Source organism: Seriola aureovittata, chromosome 16 (genome assembly GCF_021018895.1).
Source record: "Seriola aureovittata isolate HTS-2021-v1 ecotype China chromosome 16, ASM2101889v1, whole genome shotgun sequence".
Lineage (NCBI taxonomy): Eukaryota > Metazoa > Chordata > Actinopteri > Carangiformes > Carangidae > Seriola > Seriola aureovittata.
Genome location: NC_079379.1, coordinates 6,239,094 through 6,260,397, shown reverse-complemented (window position 1 = coordinate 6,260,397; position 21,304 = coordinate 6,239,094). Strand labels below are relative to the sequence as shown.

The window sequence follows — 21,304 nt, the reverse complement described above, 5'->3', positions numbered from 1 at the left end:
TGTCTTTTGTCTGGTTGTCCATCAGTTCCCTGCACTTGAACAGTCACTGTACACTAACCACTAAATAAACACGTCTGTGTGGAGTTTAAGATACATGGGACACTGATCTATGAAGAACCGCTCATGAACATGGAACATTCTAGTCATGACTTGATCATGTGACTTCATATTGTTAGGATGATGTAGGAAAGCTAGTTTTGATCAGGGTTAAAAATAGAGAATGATATTGAAAATATAGGCACAGATCTGGGGAAGGCTACAAAAACATTTCTGCTGCATTGAAGGTTTACAAGAGCACAGTTGCCTCTATAATTCCTAAGTTGAGGAAGCATGGAACAACCAGGACTCTTTCTAGACCTATGCTTTCCTGTATATACTAAGTTACAAAATGTCTTGATTACACAGGTGACCACCTGATTCTTACTCTGGCTGAGCTCCAGAGAGCCTGTGTGGAGAAACGAGAAACTTCCAAGAGGATTGAAGGTTTCTAAGAGCAACTTTGCTCTTGAAAGTGTAGCACTGGAGATACAAGTAAGACACTAGGAGAGGTTCATTTTTAATGTCTTTGCTGAATGTGTTGGATTTACATCACTTCTGTAGATCAGTCGTTGTTCACAACAATATTGAGCTGTTACGGATGCCGTAGTTTCAGGGATGTAATCTGGTATCCTGTGCATGTACGTGACTGCGCATTCAAGTTAACACACACGGATGTATGTTTGTACGGTCTCCTCTGCACTGTGGTTATTAAACCAAGTTTGAAGCTGCACTTCTAGTCATATTTCTAAGCATATCTTCCCACATGGTGTCAGAAGTTTTTTTCCCCGGATTTTTACGGACAAGAGACGTTATGTTTTTTTTCAAGCGAGGACAACTTCAGCCAGCTAGACAACGCGACTAAATAAAAGACATGGCGGACGGATTCCGGAGGCCGGACCCACTCGTCTTTGACGGTAACATTGCCGAGAACTGGCGAATCTTTGAACAAGAATATGATATATTCATTGCGGCGGCACACTCTGACAAGCCGGCCCGCACACAAGCGTACATCCTCCTCAATTTGGCAGGACCGGAGGCCATTGAACGTGAGCGGTCTTTTGTATACGCGGGAGAAGTGAGAGAGCCCGGCGTGGATGGAAACATCCTAGCACCCGCTGAATCCAAAGTGCCTCAAGAAAAAGTTTCGAGAGATGCGCAACCCCCAAACTAACATCACCATGAAAACACACGTAACCAAGGAGTTGGTGAGAAAATTGAATCTTATGTCAGTGATTTGAGGATTAAAGCAAAGAGCTGCAACTTTGGAGATCTCTATGAGGAACTTATTAGAGACAGACTGGTCTGTGGTATCAATAATGACAATCTGAGAAAAGTGTTATTGCGTGACAATGATTTGACATTAGCTAAGGCCTTTTCCATATGTCAGATTCATGAAGTGACAGAAGAGCATAATAAGACACTAGCATTCCCTCAACACTCTTCCACAAGTGTTGATGCAGTACACGCTAAGTTCATGAGAAAACAGAAGCATGAGACAAGGATGAGAAACCATGCAGACAAAAATGTTACACAGTACATTGCTAAGTGTTACAACTGTGGAGGCAGTCACGCTGCTAAGAAAGATAAGTGCCCCGCTTTTGGACAGCAGTGCCATGCGTGCAAAAAATGGAACCATTTTAAAAAATGCTGCAAGTCCAAACACCAAACCTATAACAGGCAGAAACCTAGAAGGACTGTTCATGAGCTGGAGCCCGACCAAGCTGATAACACAACAGATGAGACATTTTATGTCGATGGTGTATCGCTACAAATGAGTGTCGATTCAACTGATGCACAGATAGAAGAACATGACGAGGCTTTTGTCACTGTGCAAGTTAACAGCATCTCAGTTGAGATGAAAGTCGACACAGGTGCAAAGTGCAATGTTGTGCCAAAAAAGACATTTGAGCAAATTAAGGAAAAAGAACAAACAACAGGCACAAAACCCATAAACCTTGTTGTATATGGTGGCAGCAAAATAAAGACTCTAGGTAAAGTTAAGCTGCAGTGTCACCTAGAGGGACAGTTGTACATACTGCCATTCTACATTGTTCAGGAAGATGTTTTGCCACTGCTAGGGCTACGTGCATGCAGGCGAATGGGGCTGGTTTCATTCAGCAAAGATGTTCATTAGCTTAGCCTCACTGATGATGATGAGCTGTCACACCAAATTCAAGCTGAATACAGCGACCTCTTCTCTGACGAGCTGGGAAAGCTACCTGTAACCTATTCCATGACACTCGACCCGGATATTAGACCTGTTGTTCGTCCTGCACATCGTGTACCTTTGGCTATGAAAGACAGAGTTAAAGCTGAGCTGGACAGGATGCAAGACCTTGGAGTCATCACTCCTGTCTCAGAGCCAACTGATTGGGTGTCATCCATGGTCGCTACCAACAAAAAGGACAAGCAAGAAATCCGAATATGCATCAATCCAAGAGACCTGAACATTGCTCTGAAAAGACCACACCACCCTATGCGTACTGTTGAAGAAGTGGCTGCACAAATGTCAGGTGCTACTGTGTTTTCGGTCTTAGATGCAAAGTGCTCCTTTTGGCAGATCTCACTAGACCACAGATCTTCAATGCTAACCACATTTAGCACTCCATTTGGTCGATATAGATTTTTGAGGATGCCATTTGGACTCAACTCTGCCAGCGAAGTGTTCCAGCGCTCTATGGAGCAGATTTTCACTGGATATCCCTGTGCAATCATAGTTGACGACATACTGATTGGAGGTAAAACCGTTGAAGAACATGATGCCAACATGAGAAAAGTGCTCAACCGTGCCAGGGAGGTGAATCTGAGGCTCAATCCTCTCAAGTGCAGGTTCCGGCTGAACGAGGTCAGCTATGTTGGCCATGTTTTCACAAATGACGGTCTCAGAGCAGACCCCACCAAGACAAGGGCTATCAGTGAAATGCCAGTGCCAGCAGATGTGCCAGCTCTGCAAAGATTTCTAGGGATGGTCAACTACCTTGGAAAATTCATTCCGAACTTCAGTGAGCTGACAGCTCCACTACGTCAACTCACACACAAAGACACTGAATGGGCGTGGCATGAACAACAGCAAGACGCTTTTGAAGCACTGAAGAACCACATGTCCAGCCCGCCAGTCTTGTCATACTATGATGTCAGCAAGTCAGTGACACTTACCTGTGATGCTTCACAGTATGGGCTTGGTGCAGCATGTTTGCAGGAAGGAAAACCTGTGGCATATGCTTCACGGACATTGACTGACACGGAAACTCGATATGCGCAGATCGAGAAAGAGCTGCTGGCCGTGGTATTTGCATGCTCAAAATTCAATGATTATGTCTATGGGAAGCCAGTGACCATAGAAACAGACCACCAGCCTTTGGTCACCATACTAAAAAAGCCCATACATGCAGCACCAGCGAGACTGCAAAAGATGATGTTAAGACTTCAAAAGAACAGCATCACACTCATCTACAAAAGTGGAAAACAAATGTACCTGGCTGACACTCTGTCCCGAGCTCCCAGGAGTTCCACAATTCAAGATGCTGCGGAGAAGGACAGTTTTGATGTGATGACAGTCAATTACATATCTTCTTCTCGCCTCAAGGAATTAAAGAGACACACAGCAGACGGCACAACCCTGCAGATGCTCAGTGCGATCATCAGACACGAGTGGCCCAGCAAACAGCGTAGTCTTCCTCATGCTGTCCGTCCTTGTTTTCCTTTCAGGGATGAACTAACTACTGAAGATGGTGTCATTATGAAAGGTCACAAGTCTGTCATTCCCTGCTCTCTACAGAAAGAGTATATCAGCATCATGCACAGAGGACATCCTGGTGTAGAAGCTACAAAACAGAGAGCAAGAGGCATAGTTTTCTGGCCCACAATAACAGACGACATTGAAAAAGAGACACAGTCATGCTCTGTGTGTAACAGCACAAAACCACACCAGCAGAAAGAACCACTCAAGCTGCATCCAGTCCCAGACCTTCCTTGGTCAACTGTGGCAACTGATATCTTTGATTGGCGCAATAAACAGTATTTAGTTCTGGTGGACTCATATTCAGGCTGGTATGAGATTGACTTGCTCCGTGACCTCACCTCAGCAACATTCATTGCAAAACTCAAGAAGCACTTTGCAGTGCATGGAACACCGCACACACTCATATCAGACAATGGGAGACAATTCACAAGCCAGCGCTTCAAAGACTTTGCTACTCAGTGGGATTTCACTCATGTTACCAGCAGCCCAGAGTATCCTCGATCTAACGGGTTAGCTGAAAGAGCTGTTCGCAGTGCTAAACAACTCATGGAGAAGTCACACAGAGACAGAACCGATGTCTTCCTTAACCTCCTAAACCTCAGAAACGTGCCACGTGATGCAAAGCTAGGATCACCTGCACAGAGACTGATTTCAAGGCAAACACGCACCACTCTCCCAGTCTCAAGCAAGCTGCTTGAACCACACATGCGTGAGCCACAGCAGGTAAAAGCCCAGCTTCTCAAAAAGAGGCTGTCACAAAAGTTGTGCTATGACAGGTCAAGCAGACCACTTCAGCCTCTGATGGAAGGACAGGTCGTCAGGTTGCAAACCTCACAAGGTTACAACCGCACAGGCATGGTAAACGAAATCTGTAAAGAGCCCAGATCTTACGTCATCCACTGAGAAGGAAAACTGTATAGGAGGAATCGCCGACATATCTTGCCTGTAGTTGAGCCTGCCCCAGCACAGACCACTTTAAGTGACACTGACCAATAAGACACTGAACAAAGGACAAAAGACAGGGACACTCACACAAGTAACAGACCAGAGATGATGGACACTAAGCTAGTTGAGATGCCACCAGCTAAACTTCCCTCAAACACCACTGAAAGTCCATACAGAACCCGCTCAGGTCGTATTAGCAAGCCAAACCCCAAATACAGAGACTAACTACACTTGTCAGTTGAATATAAATATGCATATTGTTCAGGTTGACTCATGTTTGTGCCAAAGCTGACAGCTATGTGTACTGGTTAATTTTTCAAGTATGTCTGTATGTTGAAACATTAATCCTGTTTTCATGTGTACGTTTGCTTGGGTATTGTGACTGATAATATTATTTACATTTTAAGCAAAATGTTTTTTTATTACTCACTTTATCTGAATGTCATTTCAGTTACTGAGTAGGTATGCTTAATACTAGTTATGTTGGACGTTTAAGTATGCTCTGCTACATTTAGTTTGTCCCTAGACAGTTTTGTTATTATATGGAGTGTAAACTAAGGAAAGGGGATGTAGACTAGTCGTTGTTCATAACAATATTGAGCTGTTACGGATGCCGTAGTTTCAGGGTTGTAATCTGGTATCCTGTGCATGTGCGTGACTGCGCATTCAAGTTAACACACACGGATGTATGTTTGTACGGTCTCCTCTGCACTGTGGTTATTATACTAAGTTTTGTGTGTAAGTAGCCCAAACATCTGCAGACAACTGTAGCAAATTCACATTAAGTTTCTGTTTTCACACGCACAGTACGGCATGACGTCACTAGGCGGCAGCAGAACACGACGCTTTTTTTGAATGGACACAGTTTGAGCGCCGGGTGTTTGTATCCGCTTATCAAGTGTGTGTTTGGGTGTTTGTGTTTCAGCTCCGCCTCAACACACGGAGCAGCAGCCCGGTCCATCTGAGCTAAGCACCCTTTAGAGACTTGGAGGTGTTTATCTGCGTTTCCAGGTGTGTTTTCTAAACTTTTGACGTTAATTTACCGCTAAGCTAACAGTCTCTGCGTTAGCTTGCGTGTGCGGTGTTACCATGGTGACGCTCCGTGGCAGAGGGAACAAGGATCAGAGCAACGGGACGCAGCGGCAGCAGAGGCCGACCAGGAGAACCGAGACCCAACTGCGGTCTCCAGTAGGGACCCGGAGCAGGAGCACGGTCCCCCGATCGGAAGAATCCGCACTGTCCAATGTGAGTCCGTCTGTTTGTCTTAGGAAGTTAAAAAAAACTTTTCTAAAGAGGCTTCGCTGCATCATTTGAGTTTTAATTCTTGTCATTATTAACTGTCAAAAATGATTAAAGCTGTTGCACAAGTGCATGAATGACATCTTCCACTAACTTATTAGCAAGCAAAATTGTAAATAAAACTGTCAAAGTAATAAGTCATATTAAAGCAGCAAAATTCAAATCATTATTGTTATTGGAAATACTATAAAATCATAATTAGGAGTCTTAAACAACTCTTGAACAACTGCACTAGAGACTTGGAGCTGCTAGCGGTTAGCATGCGGCCATACTATCTCCCGAGAGAGTTTTCACATGTCATTGTGGTGATTGTGTACATCTCCCCCTCGGCCGTCGCCGCTGCAGCCACAGACCAGATCCATAGTGTTGTCTCAACTCCTAAACCAGCTTCCCCATCCCCTCCTCCTCATCTCTGGGGACTTCAACCACACGTCCCTGTCTTCTGCTCTTCCTACCTTCACCCAGTATGTGGATTGTCACACCAGGGACAATAAAACTTTGGACTTGTTGTATGCTAATATCAGGAATGCATACGCCTCATCCCCCCTCCCCCCGCTGGGACGCTCAGATCACAACTTCCTTCATTCCAGCAGCTGTCATACTCCACAACTCCTGCTCTTCCTGACCATGTGCAAACTTGCACTTTTTCATGTACATATCCTGTGTATTGTGTATATTGTATTTATTAGTGTATATTTGGTATATTTTTGTTGTATATTTCCATAGATGTTTATTCTATAGATGTTTATTTCTCTGCTGTGGTAAATGAATTTCCCAGTTGTGGGATTAATAAAGTTAATCTAATAAAGTTAATCTTAAAAACAGCCATGGCTGGATTAACCTCTTTAGGGGTCCTGGGGCAAAGATTTGCCTCTATTGACCCCCACTATACACAAGAGTTTCACACAGTTTGTCACAGAAAGGTGAAAACAAACATGAAAAATACATCATTCAGAAATAAAATTAGAAAGGAGGATAAATAAGACAACATAGTATAAGCAAAAAGACAACATTTATAAAAAACAAAAACATGTTTATAAAAATGTATTTAAGGGTTAGGCTTTGAATTTGTCATTGGAAATGACATTAGATTTTATTATGCTGTGTAATTTAATGTTGGTGTGTGTGTAACATATCTTATGCTGGAATTAAACAGTCTTCATGGTGAAATGATGAAAAAAAATAAAGTAAACAAACATTCAAGGACTTTGCTACGCCAAAGAATTTTCTTCATCAGTGGATGGGTGGAGCTCAAAGTCCTTAATTGGTTTCTTTTGTCAAACTGCGGTTTCCAAAGCCAGTAATGATCCCTCAAGCTCAAAAAGACAACATGCAGTTTGTTCTTATGCCACTGTACCACACTGTAAATCATTTACTTTATAACTGTCGCGGCATCGAGCAGAGAGTTACACCAATACAAATTCACGTGAAGTTTCCTGACAACGATACCTTGGGAATTTCACCCAAAGAATTATTTACCATTACCAGTCAATAGAGACAGGTTCGTTCTACTCAAGGCAAGAGACGTGATACCAAATACTTAACAAAAAAAGTATACTTTATTACAAAAAAAAACAACAAAAAAAACATTATAAAAACACTCTAAAATCCAGCCACACACAAGATAAAGAAAAGAGGGAATAAGGATCAGGAGCTGAGGCCTACGGGTGCGGACAGGAACTAGTGAAGGGAGTGGACACACACACACACCACCACCACCACCACCCGGGTCACCAGCACCACCACCACCACCCGGGTCACCAGCACCACCACCAGCACCACCACCACCCGGGTCACCACCAGCACCACCACCACCCGGGTCACCAGCACCACCACCAGCACCACCACCACCCGGGTCACCAGCACCACCACCACCCGGGTCACCACCAGCACCACCACCACCCGGGTCACCAGCACCACCACCAGCACCACCACCACCCGGGTCACCAGCACCACCACCGGCCTGCAGCAACTGAAGAATGAATAACACAGGTTACTACAAAAATAATCACAAAATAAACATACAAAATGAGAGAAGTGGGCAGGCAACAACTAAACTAAAACTGCCCGAAATGAAATAAACAATGTTAAGGACCAAACACTCTGCACTGTATTGCCACAACATTAAGTAGTGTCAGTCCCATACACAACCCAAATAGCTGTGTAAGGCAGCTGTTAGCCAACCGCAGCCCCAACAGCAAGCACCGCACAGCAGCAAGGGCGGGAGGGAGAGAGCGGAGCGGCCGACCAACCAGGGCCGAGTCGGGAACTGAGCGAGGATGCAGAAGCCAGCAGCAGCGAAGACCGAGCAGAGGAGCAAGCCAGCAAGCAGCTGTGAACAAGCAAACAGGAGACAAAGCAGCAGCGGCTCCGATCAGCTGGTGGTGACGTCACGTCACACCACTGGGGGACTCCGTCAGCTGATGAGACTTCCTTTCTAGAGTACACACAGTCATACGGAGAGTGAGGGAGAGAAGAAACCCGCACGGCTACTGTCATTCACCAATACAAAGGACGCCAAGTTGAACAGGAGCACGGCCCTCCGTCGCCGCTCTGAGAGGGCAAACAAACATCCAAACATGACGCAATGCGGGAAGCGTAAGACGAAAGGAAGGTGACAGGCTGCCACTTTTATACAAGGCTGGACCAATTATTGGCTACCAGCTGGGATCAAGTAAGAGCAGCTCCCTCTATGCTGCTACATAACTATAAAACTATAAAACCCATTAACCAGCTACCAACATCCACAATTAAGAAGCAGTCCAGTAGCCAAGGGTTAATCATTCAGAAATAGAGTACTCAGATTTACAATTTTGTCTGCATGTGCAGTGTCGCCTGTATTGACCTTGTACTCAACAGTGTGAGTATGATGCTGACTTCTTGTTAGTAACATTCCAACTTCAGACATGTTTGACGTGTGTTTCAGGGATTTCAAAACAACAAACCACAGGCAGAACTGATAACCAGGAAATAGCAGTGGTGTGTTCACAGATCCTTGTCACTACGAAGCTTTCATCTGCCCAGTGTTCACTTGTGTTGACTTGTCATACAAGAAGGTGTCCCAGTAAACATACTGCTAAGTCAGCAGGCACATTACCGGGCCACCAGGACTGGGACACCTAAATAGGTTGCAGTTTTTAGTAAGATTATTTGTAACACCTGTTATGACATGTCTGCTGTGAAAAGGGTATGTTGGTGAGTCTGATAAAATGTACTTAGTGTGCAGAGGTGGTCAGCATCCCAAATCCATACACATATCACCTCATGATCAATGTAGTTAGTAGAGAATTACCTTAACAGTAGCTGTTGATGCATTTTCTGATAATAAACTATTCTATTAATGGACTAAGAGTTGCAGATTTAATTATTTTGTGTTCTTAGTGGAGGTGGTTAATGGTACTGGTGAGGTGGATTACTTTACCACTAATGTTTTAAATTACTAGTCTAAAGTAGTACAGGGTAGAAAAGTGCAAAGGAATTTATGTATGTTTCATTTTATTTGGTGTGTCAGTTATGGGGCTGCAAATAAGGATTTTGATCATTGATTAATCTGTTGGTTATTTTTCAAATAGGTGAGTCCATAACATATTGAAAAACTGCCATTCACAATTTATGTAAGTCCAAGTTGTGGTCTTAAAATTGATTATTTTATCTGATCAAAAGTCCAGAACCTGAAGATATTCAGTTTACAATCATATATGTTATCGAAAGCAGAAAAATATTCACTTTGAGAAGCTGAAACCACTAAATGTTTGGATGTTTTTGCTAAAAGACTAAAATGATTAAGCTATCAAAATAGTTGTCAGTTATTTTTCCGTCAATCAATTAATTGACTAATCGTTTCAACTATAGTCAGTTATGTGAATGAAATGATCCCATGTAGCAAAAAAAAAGTCGAAAAATTGGTTGAGTGGAATGTGTCACTTTACTTTACGAGCAGCCTTGAACGCACCGTCAAATAGTCAGGCAGGTGACAGAAGCAGGAAATACACCGTAGTTTATCGCGGGCAGACGAGGAGTAGAAACCCGGAGCAAGCGGCGGATAAAACGCTTAAAACGAGTTTTATAAACGAGAGGAGAGACTGCATTTGGTTCAAAATGTTACTCACCGCGATCTTTGTCCTTTTGGGGACAGGATTGACGGTAAATAGCGGTAAGTGAAAATTTTTGGACAAATTAATGTGCTTCAGTTTAAAAGTGAAAGTAAACCAGAGACAGTTGTGACGTCTTTAAAAAACTCTCACTTCTGTTTGTTATTTGAGTTTAATCTATGAATATAGACGGTTAGTTGTTGTCTGCTTTAGTAATGTATATTTATTATATAGGCCTGCTACATAAAACAGATGGGAAAGAGGAAATTAATCGACTTAATCCAAATGTTAAATAATTGTCAGACCAACATGTCGTTAACGCTGCATGTGAACCCAAAGGCTGTTCACCACTGTATGACTTAGCTTATTTTGGCGCTCCAAATACTTAAAAGCTAAAACAATAATATATCAGGGCTTGTCAGTGTGGTGACTAATATAATTTTCCTGAAGCTCAAGAAGATGGCTAAAAATTTTAAATTGTTTACTTTGTCAAACCAGCTGTTCAAAACCTGTAAGATATTTAATTTACCATCGTATAAAACTAAGAAAGGCAGCAGTTAACCACAATGGAGTAACAGGGATTGTTTGGTATTTGTGCTTGAAGATTTACTTGAATAATTGGCTGATTATCAAAATAGTAGCAATCAACTGATTGGTTAATTGGCAAATAGTTTCGTTGTAAATGACATCTAGCATACAAGTAAAGTGGAGAAAATACATGAAAGTATAAGTTTAACATTTTTTATTTTATTTTAAGTATTGTCAATAGTAGTGTAAAAATTATGTTCTTCTTCAAATTATTGCTGCTTATTGATTACCATTTGAAACTAATGTTCTTAAGAAGTTATGAAGTCATATTCTGAGTGTTCAAAATCAGAAGGTAAACATGACGCTGTCACATTGTTCTAAGTATGGGTGTTTATTGCTCTTTAAGGTCTTTGGCTTGATTTACGAACACCGCCCTTTGACTGGTGTTGCTGAGGCGGACAGACAGCATTGTTAGGATATCTCTGATCTGGCGAGTCAAACAAATTTCTTCCCTGAGTTTGATTTTCCCGTTCTTTGTTTTCTGTCTAACTGGAGTTTTAGGGTGATACTGATGTAAATATTTGAGAGTTAATAAAATATAATAATGCTATATCGACCATCATCATTTATTTTTTACCTAAATAAAGAATATAGCTCAAACTTTTTATTTTTGCCATTTCTTTACTTCAAAATAAAATAGCTTTCTAATGGGCTCTCAGCAAATTCAGTATAACAGCAGCAGCATTGATTTTAGTGACAGTCTTACACAAGTCTGAGAGGAAAAGAACCTGGTGTTCCTGCTACGTGCATTTTGCATCAGCGGTCTGCCACTGTAAAATTATTGCAGCCACTGTAATGTCATGAAGTCACAATTACACAACTCTGCAGTTGGCTTTGAATCTGAAACAACAGATAGAGGAAGTGGAGACAGGCCCAGAGTGGAATAATAAATGGAGACATAGCCAATTAGTGCAAGCTTTATTTTCTGTAAGTTCCCTAAATGTCATCAGGTCTGACAACATTTAGTTCAATAAAATTCTTCACTTTGGTGTAATACATGCTTGGGTATTTTTAACTTATAGTTTGGTGGTTGTTCATTGACTGAAATCCCAAAGGCAGGTGTCCAAATGTTTTAATTTGGGCTGAATGTAAATATTTGGATGTGCTTTCAAGGGTTCTTGCCTAGTAAATAGGTAAATAAGGACCCATCCAAAACATGCTAATCAAATCTATTGGTGCTTATCTGCCTTGTGTAATAAATATCTGTTTGTCTTTCCTTCCTGTGTGATTTCCAGAGAAGCATTCCCTCACTTACATCTACACGGCCCTCTCCAAACCTGTCGGACTCCCCGGTATCCATGACTTCACAGCCATGGGTCTGATGGACAGCAGGATGATTGACTACTATGACAGTGATAACCAGAAGAAAGTTCCCAAGCAGGATTGGATGAAAGAGAAGCTTCCCAGTGATTACTGGGAGAAAGGCACACAGTCCCGCCAGAGCAAGCAGCAGTGGTTCAATGTCAACATTGGCATCCTGATGGAGCGAATGAAACAGAATGATACAGGTAGGGCCTGTGAAATGTGAGGGGCCAGGCTGGTCTGTCGATTAATTTCGATGAATAATTAGGACCAAATATAATATATGATACATAAATACACTTGCTAAAAATCAAGCTGAGCTTTATTGAAACCAATATTGTTTTTTTTATGAGATTTCTTAATGTGTCCTGTGTTTTATTCTTGTGACAAATGCATTGTGACTTCTCTCAATGATTAATCAGAAAATCACAAATATTTAAATTTGACCTCTTCTTCATCTTGTCTGGCGATTATATCCGTTTCTTTGTTGTTCATTTGTCTCACTGTCCTGCTCTGCAGACGTCCATGTCCTTCAGTGGATGCACGGCTGTGAGGGAGACCTGCAGGAAGATGGCAAGTTAAAGTTCATTCGTGGTATGGACATGTACAGCTACGATGGAGACAACTTCCTGGCCTTCGATGACACCCACTCAGTGTGGGTCGCCCCGACTCCTGAGGCACTCCTCACCAAGAGGAAGTGGGATGGTGTTGATGTCCTAAAAGAGTACACCAAAGGCTACCTGGAGAACGAGTGTATGGATTGGTTGACCAAGTTCATGACATATGGACGAAAACAGCTAAAAGCAGCCTGTAAGAAAGATTTCTGTTTTTCATTACTATAACAATTTATTAGACTAGAAGTATAAATTAATAATAGAGGGATTAACTGGTCAAAAATGACTAGATGGATAGATAGACAGATAGACAAATAATAATTAAATTAGTCCACTTCCTTTGGCTGAGGTGTTGTATAGCCTGATGGCAGTGGGAACACAGGATCTCCTGAACCTCTCTGTTCTGTAGCGCAATGAGATGAGATGTTTGCTGCTGTAGCTGCTTCTCTGTCCTGCCAGAATGTTGTGGAGAGGATGGTTGGTATTGTCCAAGATGGCCTCCATCTTACATTGCATGCGTCTCTCCACAACAGTCCTGAGTGAGTCCAGACTCCTGGCAAGCACAGACCCAGCCTTTTTGACCAGCTTGTCCAGTCTCCTTGTGTTTATGTTGAACATGGCGGTTAATTATTAATAATTACTTACACTTTCCAAAGGGGTGTTCACTTATGGCCATTTCCTGGCTTGTATTATTTGTGAGGGGAAGTTATTAGCTCCCTATGTGGAAACATTTTTCCATCAACACACGGTTGTTGGATTAGGGTTAAATGGTATTTTATCAAATCCAAAACATTTCAGTACCTTAATGAATCCATTTAGGTTTAGCCCTCAGCAAACCAAATCCAATACAGAACCATAATCATAATCCAACCCTAGGGAACACCGTAGTAACAACCATGATCCTTAAAATTGGTTCGGAAGAAATCTGAAAATTATAAAATATGTCACAGCAGTGGTGTTTGACTTTTTTTGTCATATTTGTGTTATAATTAAAATTGTGTATTGTGCCGATTTCATTTTGTAGTAGTAGTTACAGCTATTGATTATATTTATAATGAGTCATTCAGTTTATTATAAGGACATCAATGGCACAGTTATCGTGTGGTGATATTGGTCTGTAGCATATTGCTACGTAACCACCATGCAAACAGAAACTCACGGTATGCTTTCTCTTTCTAGCTCCACCTGAAGTCCACCTGTTTGCAAAGAACTCAAAGGTTAAGACGAACATCATTTTGACATGCCTGGCCACAGGTTTCTACCCAAAAGACATCGACGTGTGGATCAAAAGGAACGGCCGTGTTCTCTATGGAGATGATGGATTAACAACCTCGGGCGTTCGACCAAATCAAGACAACACTTACCAGAGGAGAGACAGTGTGGAGATTCTAAAAACTGACAAGTCTACATACACCTGTGAAGTCATTCATAAAGCATCTGGTGTACAAGTTGAGAGGGGATGGGGTAAGAATATTTTTCTTAGTGATTTTTTTGTTGTTGTTTGTCAGGTTTTTTTTTTTTCTTTCTTTCTTTTAAATCAGACTTGTGCGTTCAGTGCTGTTTGCCCAGTGCAGTGCTGCATTATATCCATTTTCTGATCACAATCCACACGTCAAAATTTGAATGATAGAAATGACCTCGCCAATAAAGGTTGAATATGTCTTGAGCCACAAAGAAGCCCCAAGACTAGTTAGCCCTGAAGGATAATCCAGGTTTACTTTCACTTGGGAATTTCTGTTAGCTTTAGCCATAATTTCTATAAGTGACAGTGACTCAACTTCAGAGAGCGTGTCGACATAGCAACATTAAGGTTAAATAGAACAAAAAAAGATGGGGAAACCTATACAACCAAACTTATACAACTGAGATTCAAGTTGTGATAACCAGACAAACATCCATAACAATTCACTGCAGTAACTTAAATCTTCCCCTGGAGATTACTATGTCTAACACGTTTGCCTTTGTTGAAGATGTGATTGGATTAATAATTTTTCATATCACAGTCAGCAGTTATATGAGACAAAGTGTATACTTACTGAGAAGAAACATTATTTACATAATTTATGTAATTAAATATTAGTATTACTGTCACTGAACATCGGCAGAGCCGTAGCATACATTGGCACCATGGTAAATTGAACCTAACAATTAGAAATAATGTTGAATGAAGAATACTGAATATAAAACTAATGTGAATGTTTTCTGTGTTTTAGATCACATGATTCCTCCAGAGCCTGGAGTTGACGGTGCTACCATTGGTGTAGCTGTGGCTGTGCCTGTGATCATCTTGCTTCTTGTGGTTGCAGCAGTGCTGGCTGTGTTGTACAAAAAAGGCAAATTTGGTAGGTCTAATATACACTCAGCAGTAAATATTTTAGGTACACCCAACCAATAATAATGCAGTCTAATAAAACAACTATTAAAAAAATATATGTTTTTAAAGATTATAATGTTCAATTTTCACTGAAGTCAAGACAGAAATCACAGGAGTTTCATTTTGTCCATGTCACTTAATGTGGGGTGTTATCAGTGAGGTTACAAAGACCTCTCAATAAATTACAATACAGTGTTGACTCATGGTCAACACTAATGACAAAGTAATTCTCTTTTTCCATCTCTGTTGAACTGATGGAATACTGAGGTCAGCGCTTCTCATAGCAATGTTAACAATCAAACATATTCAGAATGACACTATGATAGTGTAGAGTACAGTACATTCAAAGTGTTCACACCAAGAGAAGCTTGTTGTACATTTTAGTCATCTGTGTCATAAGCAGGAAAATGTGTCGTTGGTTATAAGGAGCAAAGGTCTGTTATTATTTTATTATGGACGTCAGAGGTCACATTGAATCACACTCCTATGAATCATTAAGTGGGAACGGCGTTTCTTACCTTTCATTCACTGAGCTGAAGGTTCACTTAGCTTACAGTCTCTTACATGAACATAAGTTTGTACTCGGAGCGTCCGAGTGATTAGTTTCTACGTCACAGTTAGCTGTAGTTCTCTGTTGTTCTCTCCTTCTAAGATACATACAATAACTTCTACCACCTGTAGTACATTTCCCCTGAAATGCCACCAAAGAACACAAAGAGATAACATATCATTTTACTAAGGATTTTCTTTTGCTCATGGAGTACATCAGACTGCTTCCTCTTTTAAGCAAAAGAGCCAATGAAACATTAGTTAGCATTATGTATTTTTAAATAGACACAGTGGAACCCAGAATTTCCTAATTTAACAAAATGGATGTGTATATTTTGAATTGAAATAAATGCAGTTGTTGATTAGTGTGTTAATGTAGTGTTTGTTTACAGGAGGTGCTGGCAAGACATACACCAGACACCATCTGTAGTTTGGATTAAATGTCACTCAAACAGGAAGAAAAAGTGCATCTGTTTGGGACTATTTTCAGCAGCATATTGATCCACATTTGGTGCTCTAGTATTTGGGGAGCAGGACGGTGTGTGTGGGACTGAGTCAAAATAAAGTGCAATGTGTGTTTATATATTTATGTATTTATGTATATATATATATATATATATATATATATATATATATATATATATATATATATATATATATATATATATATATACACACACACATGGTTCATTAATATTATTGATGAAATGTAACCGCTGCAACTTGTGCTTTTCACACTGTTAACTTGATGAACTTCTTTTGAAAAGGCAGAAGAAATTTAACATAAGCTACAGAATTAAGTTCAACAAAGTGGACATTTCTGAATGTCCAATGGAGCTCAGAGGAATAAGATATATCCGGCTTTGGATACACAATACAATACACACTCAGTATTGGTTTGAATGTGTTTTTCATAAATCATCATTCTGAGGCTTCCTGAAACAATGAACAAAAGACCAGCACAGAAACACATTACACAGAACATAGCATACATCACCAACCTGTAACACACCACACGGGCCTTGTCCACAGCTCTAAGTGTATCTGAGTCTGATTGGAGACCCAGGCAGATTCAGTCTGGTTGTTTGGTCTGCACCAGAGTTTGATTGACAGCTTTCAGATCAGCCGAAATGAATTGAGCCCAACTGGTTTAAAAAGGTTTCTGAACCATTGACTTGATCACAGTTAGTGATTTACATTTTTCTCTTGTGTGAAGTTGACAGTCCTGATTCAAGTTCTAAGATCATCTAAAAGAAAAAGTAATGTAAATGTTGTAATGTAAAAATTGCTTCAAAAATGCTGATTGTAGTCATCAATTTTTTTTTCTCTGTGTATGTGTTTGTGTAGCTAAGACCAATGGATCTGACAACACCTCTGCATCCAGTACCACCTCTGGAGGCAATAACAGCCCGCCAGCCAGTATCACCTTTGAAGAAGAAGTTTCACTTCTCAATCCAGAGAACAAAGGTGAACGTGCAGTGCTACATAATTAAATACTGTATTAAGATAATAAGGTATCATTGTTGATTCTCACCTTATTAATATGAAGCGAGTTCACAATAATTACATCTAAATGAATGAAGTGCCTAAATGTGACCAAAGTCTCACCCAGCATGAGGTCTGAAACATTTTTACTATTTATTGCTGCATGTGCTGCACTTACATACAGTCTGTTCATTCATACCTAAATGCCTTTTCTGTTCTGCACAGCATCAAAGGAGTCTCTAAACAGCGGTGACTCTGGTGTCTCTGTTCAGGCTTGTAAGTATCTTTGTTGAGTAATTAAAAGCTGCAGTGAGCAGGTTCACAGTTCGGCAGCTCAAGTGGCAGCTCGGGGGAACTGCTGGAACTGGTGAAGGACTGACTCACTCAAGTTACAAAACAAGAAGTTACTGAGAAAATATGTTTTGTAATTTCAGTAAACATACTAAACTTCTTACCAAAAATGTGTGTCAGCCATATAAAATGAATTGAGCCCAACTGGTTTAAAAATGTTTTGGAACCATTGACTTGCAGTCAGGCACAGTTAGTGATTTACATGTTTCTCTTGTGTGAAGTTGACAGTCCTGATTCAAGTTCTAAGATCATCTAAGAGAAAAAGTAATGTAAATGTTGTAATGTAAAAATTGCTTCAAAAATGCTGATTGTAGTCATCAATTTTTTTTTCTCTGTGTATGTGTTTGTGTAGCTAAGACCAATGGATCTGACAACACCTCTGCATCCAGTACCACCTCTGGAGGCAATAACAGCCCGCCAGCCAGTATCACCTTTGAAGAAGAAGTTACACTTCTCAATCCAGAGAACAAAGGTGAACGTGCAGTGCTACATAATTAAATACTGTATTAAGATAATAAGGTATCATTGTTGATTCTCACCTTATTAATATGAAGCGAGTTCACAATAATTACATCTAAATGAATGAAGTGCCTAAATGTGACCAAAGTCTCACCCAGCATGAGGTCTGAAACATTTTTACTATTAACTGCTGCATGTGCTGCACTTACATACAGTCTGTTCATTCATACCTAAATGCCTTTTCTGTTCTGCACAGCATCAGAGGAGTCTCTAAACAGCGGTGACTCTGGTGTCTCTGTTCAGGCTTGTAAGTATCTTTGTTGAGTAATTAAAAGCTGCAGTGAGCAGGTTCACAGTTCGGCAGCTCAAGTGGCAGCTCGGGGGAACTGCTGGAACTGGTGAAGGACTGACTCACTCAAGTTACAAAACAAGAAGTTACTGAGAAAATATGTTTTGTAATTTCAGTAAACATACTAAACTTCATACCAAAAATGCCTTTCAGCCATATAAAATGAATTGAGCCCAACTGGTTTAAAAATGTTTTGGAACCATTGACTTGATCACAGTTGGCGATTTACATGTTTCTCTTGTGTGAAGTTGACAGTCCTGATTCAAGTTCTAAGATCATCTAAAAGAAAAAGTAATGTAAATGTTGTAATGTAAAAATTGCTTCAAAAATGCTGATTGCAGTCATCAATTTTTTTCGCTGTGTATGTGTTTGTGTAGCTAAGACCAATGGATCTGACAACACCTCTGCAGCCAGTACCACCTCTGGAGGCAATAACAGCTCGGCAGCCAGTGTCGCCTCTGGAGGCAGTGACAGCCCGCCAGCCAGTACCATTTCTGGAGGCAGTAACAGCTCGGCAGCCAGTACCACCTCTGGAGGCAGTAACAGCCCGCCAGCCAGTACCACCTCTGGAGGCAGTAACAGCTCGGCAGCCAGTACCGCCTCTGGAGGCAGTAACAGCCCGCCAGCCAGTACCATTTCTGGAGGCAGTAACAGCTCGGCAGCCAGTACCACCTCTGGAGGCAGTAACAGCCCGCCAGCCAGTACCACCTCTGGAGGCAGTAACAGCTCGGCAGCCAGTACCACCTCTGGAGGCAGTAACAGCCCGGCAGCCAGTACCACCTCTGGAGGCAGTAACAGCTCGGCAGCCAGTACCACCTCTGGAGGCAGTAACAGCTCGGCAGCCAGTACCACCTCTGGAGGCAGTAACAGCCCGGCAGCCAGTGTCGCCTCTGAAGAGGAAGTTACACTTCTCAATCCAGTGAAGAAAGGTAAACGTGCAATGCTACATAATTAAATACTGTATTAAGATAATAAGGTATCATTGTTGATTCTCACCTTATTAATATGAAGCGAGTTCACAATAATTACATCTAAATGAATGAAGTGCCTAAATGTGACCAAAGTCTCACCCAGCATGAGGTCTGAAACATTTTTACTATTAACTGCTGCATGTGCTGCACTTACATACAGTCTGTTCATTCATACCTAAATGCCTTTTCTGTTCTGCACAGCATCAAAGGAGTCTCTAAACAGCGGTGACTCTGGTGTCTCTGGTGTCTCTGTTCAGGCTTGTAAGTATCTTTGTTGAGTAATTAAAAGCTGCAGTGAGCAGGTTCACAGTTCGGCAGCTCAAGTGGCAGCTCGGGGGAACTGCTGGAACTGGTGAAGGACTGACTCACTCAAGTTACAAAACAAGAGGTTACTGAGAAAATATGTTTTGGAATTTTTAATAAACATACTAAACTTCATACCAAAAATGCCTTTCAGCCATATAAAATACCTAAAAAAGAAAGAGCAAATAATCACTAAGTAGAAAAAGTAACACGTCTGCTGATTTTCTGCAGGAGAATGATCCTGGCAACAAGAACCCCAACTCCGAGAATCATCACCTGGAGAATTGAGATGGTGTTCACATGATCTGAAGTCTCTGCAAATACCAACCAACCTACCAGTGTAAAAGCTGCATGTACTACTGGGCAGGGGATAGAAATGAAAAAGGGGAGTTTGAAAACTTAATTTAGAAATTAAAATGGGAAACAACTGTCAAAAAAGAACAGAGTATGTAAATAAGTTCTCCACTGCTTCTTTAGAGGGTTTTCCAGATTAAATACAGAGAAACTGAAATTGCCTCAACATTTAAGAATTACAATGAGAATTTCCAGACTCACTGCTTTGTGTAAAGTTAAAGTAGTGAACCCAAACAGGACTTTATTGTGACAGGTCTTGAACTTTAGAAGAGTTCAAATATATTTTTATGGGTTGGTTAAAAGAGGGAAAACGTGAAGGTGTTCAGTGTTTTGGTGAGGCCTAATAATAATAAGGAAATGCATATAATACAAAAAACAAAAAAGAAGAAAAAGCTGGAAGACGAAATGCTGAAATGCAGTTGTTGAGGATCATGCTGGTGCCTTTTTTAATCTTAATATTTGATCTATGAAGTGATAGTGATAAGCAGACGCAAATATATTATTTTCTGTTTTGGGCTTTTGGGCGCTTGTACATCAAATGTAGAAGTTTTATCTGAAATGTATTTTGTTACTCTTTTTCATTTTTTCTCTCAATTTCTTTTGCTAAAAATTGCACTTTATTTCTATCTTTAGAAAAATGCTACCAAACAATAATCAATTTGTTGGTCTAAGAAATCAGTGAATCCTAAAATCTGTGTTAACATTTATTGTTCAATGGTAAGACTAGTGACAAATATTAAATGTTTGTAGTTTCTGTCTAAAACGTTTAAATTAGTTAAATTCATTAACAAACTAATGTGAATCAGCAGCGATTACGGAATGACATTAAATTAATGCAAATTTTTGTACTGTCTATATTAAAATGACAATAGTAGGACATGAACACAGCTTAAGCAATTTATCTCCTGTTTGTTTCTCTATTCTGTTTGTACAGTGTGTCTGATTGCATGTCTACCTACATTAAATAAATAAGTAATTTGGAAAAAGTCAAATTGAAGCTGTGTATTTAATTAAAACTATTGTAACATGGAACATTCTTGTCATGAGTATTGATTATATGAGTTCATATTGTTAGGATGATGTAGGAAAGCAAATTTTGATCAGGGTTAAAAATAGAGAATGATATTGAAAATATAGGCACAGATCTGGGGAAGGCTACAAAAATATTTCTGCTGCATTGAAGGTTTACAAGAGCACAGTTGCCTCTATAATTCCTAAGTGGAGGAAGCATGGAACAACCAGGACTCTTCCTAGACCTATGCTTTCCTGTATATACTAAGTTACAAAATGTCTTGATTACAGAGATGACCACCTGATTCTTACTCTGGCTGAGCTCCAGAGAGCCTGTGTGGAGAAACGAGAAACTTCCAAGAGGACTGAAGGTTTCCAAGAGCCACTTTGCTCTTGAAAGTGTAGCACTGGAGATACAAGTAAGACACGAAGAGAGGTTCATTTTTAATGTCTTTGCTGAATGTGTTGGATTTACTTC

At 40.6% G+C, this 21,304-nt stretch overlaps 1 protein-coding gene across 5 annotated transcripts in view; it reads left to right on the top strand.

Annotated features, from left to right (window-relative positions):
* The window catches only part of LOC130183283 (H-2 class I histocompatibility antigen, L-D alpha chain-like), a 32,811-nt gene extending 12,004 nt beyond the window's left edge, over positions 1–20,807 (top strand). The window contains exons 1-12 of one of the 5 annotated variants that reach the window (XM_056398571.1): positions 8,491–8,699; positions 11,940–12,212; positions 12,526–12,816; positions 13,800–14,084; positions 14,834–14,962; positions 16,891–17,010; positions 17,254–17,304; positions 17,732–17,851; positions 18,095–18,145; positions 18,565–19,116; positions 19,360–19,419; positions 19,693–20,807. In XM_056398571.1, coding sequence (XP_056254546.1) covers positions 12,017–12,212; positions 12,526–12,816; positions 13,800–14,084; positions 14,834–14,962; positions 16,891–17,010; positions 17,254–17,304; positions 17,732–17,851; positions 18,095–18,145; positions 18,565–19,116; positions 19,360–19,419; positions 19,693–19,694 — 1,857 coding nt within the window. In that variant the 5' untranslated portion in view covers positions 8,491–8,699; positions 11,940–12,016 and the 3' untranslated portion in view covers positions 19,695–20,807. Of the gene's footprint in view, positions 1–8,490; positions 8,700–10,005; positions 10,179–11,939; positions 12,213–12,525; positions 12,817–13,799; positions 14,085–14,833; positions 14,963–16,890; positions 17,011–17,253; positions 17,305–17,731; positions 17,852–18,094; positions 18,146–18,564; positions 19,117–19,359; positions 19,420–19,692 lie in introns of those variants that run through there. The other 4 variants (XM_056398567.1, XM_056398570.1, XM_056398568.1 and 1 more) reach the window with 4 other exon arrangements.
* The last annotated feature ends 497 nt before the right edge of the window (positions 20,808–21,304 follow it).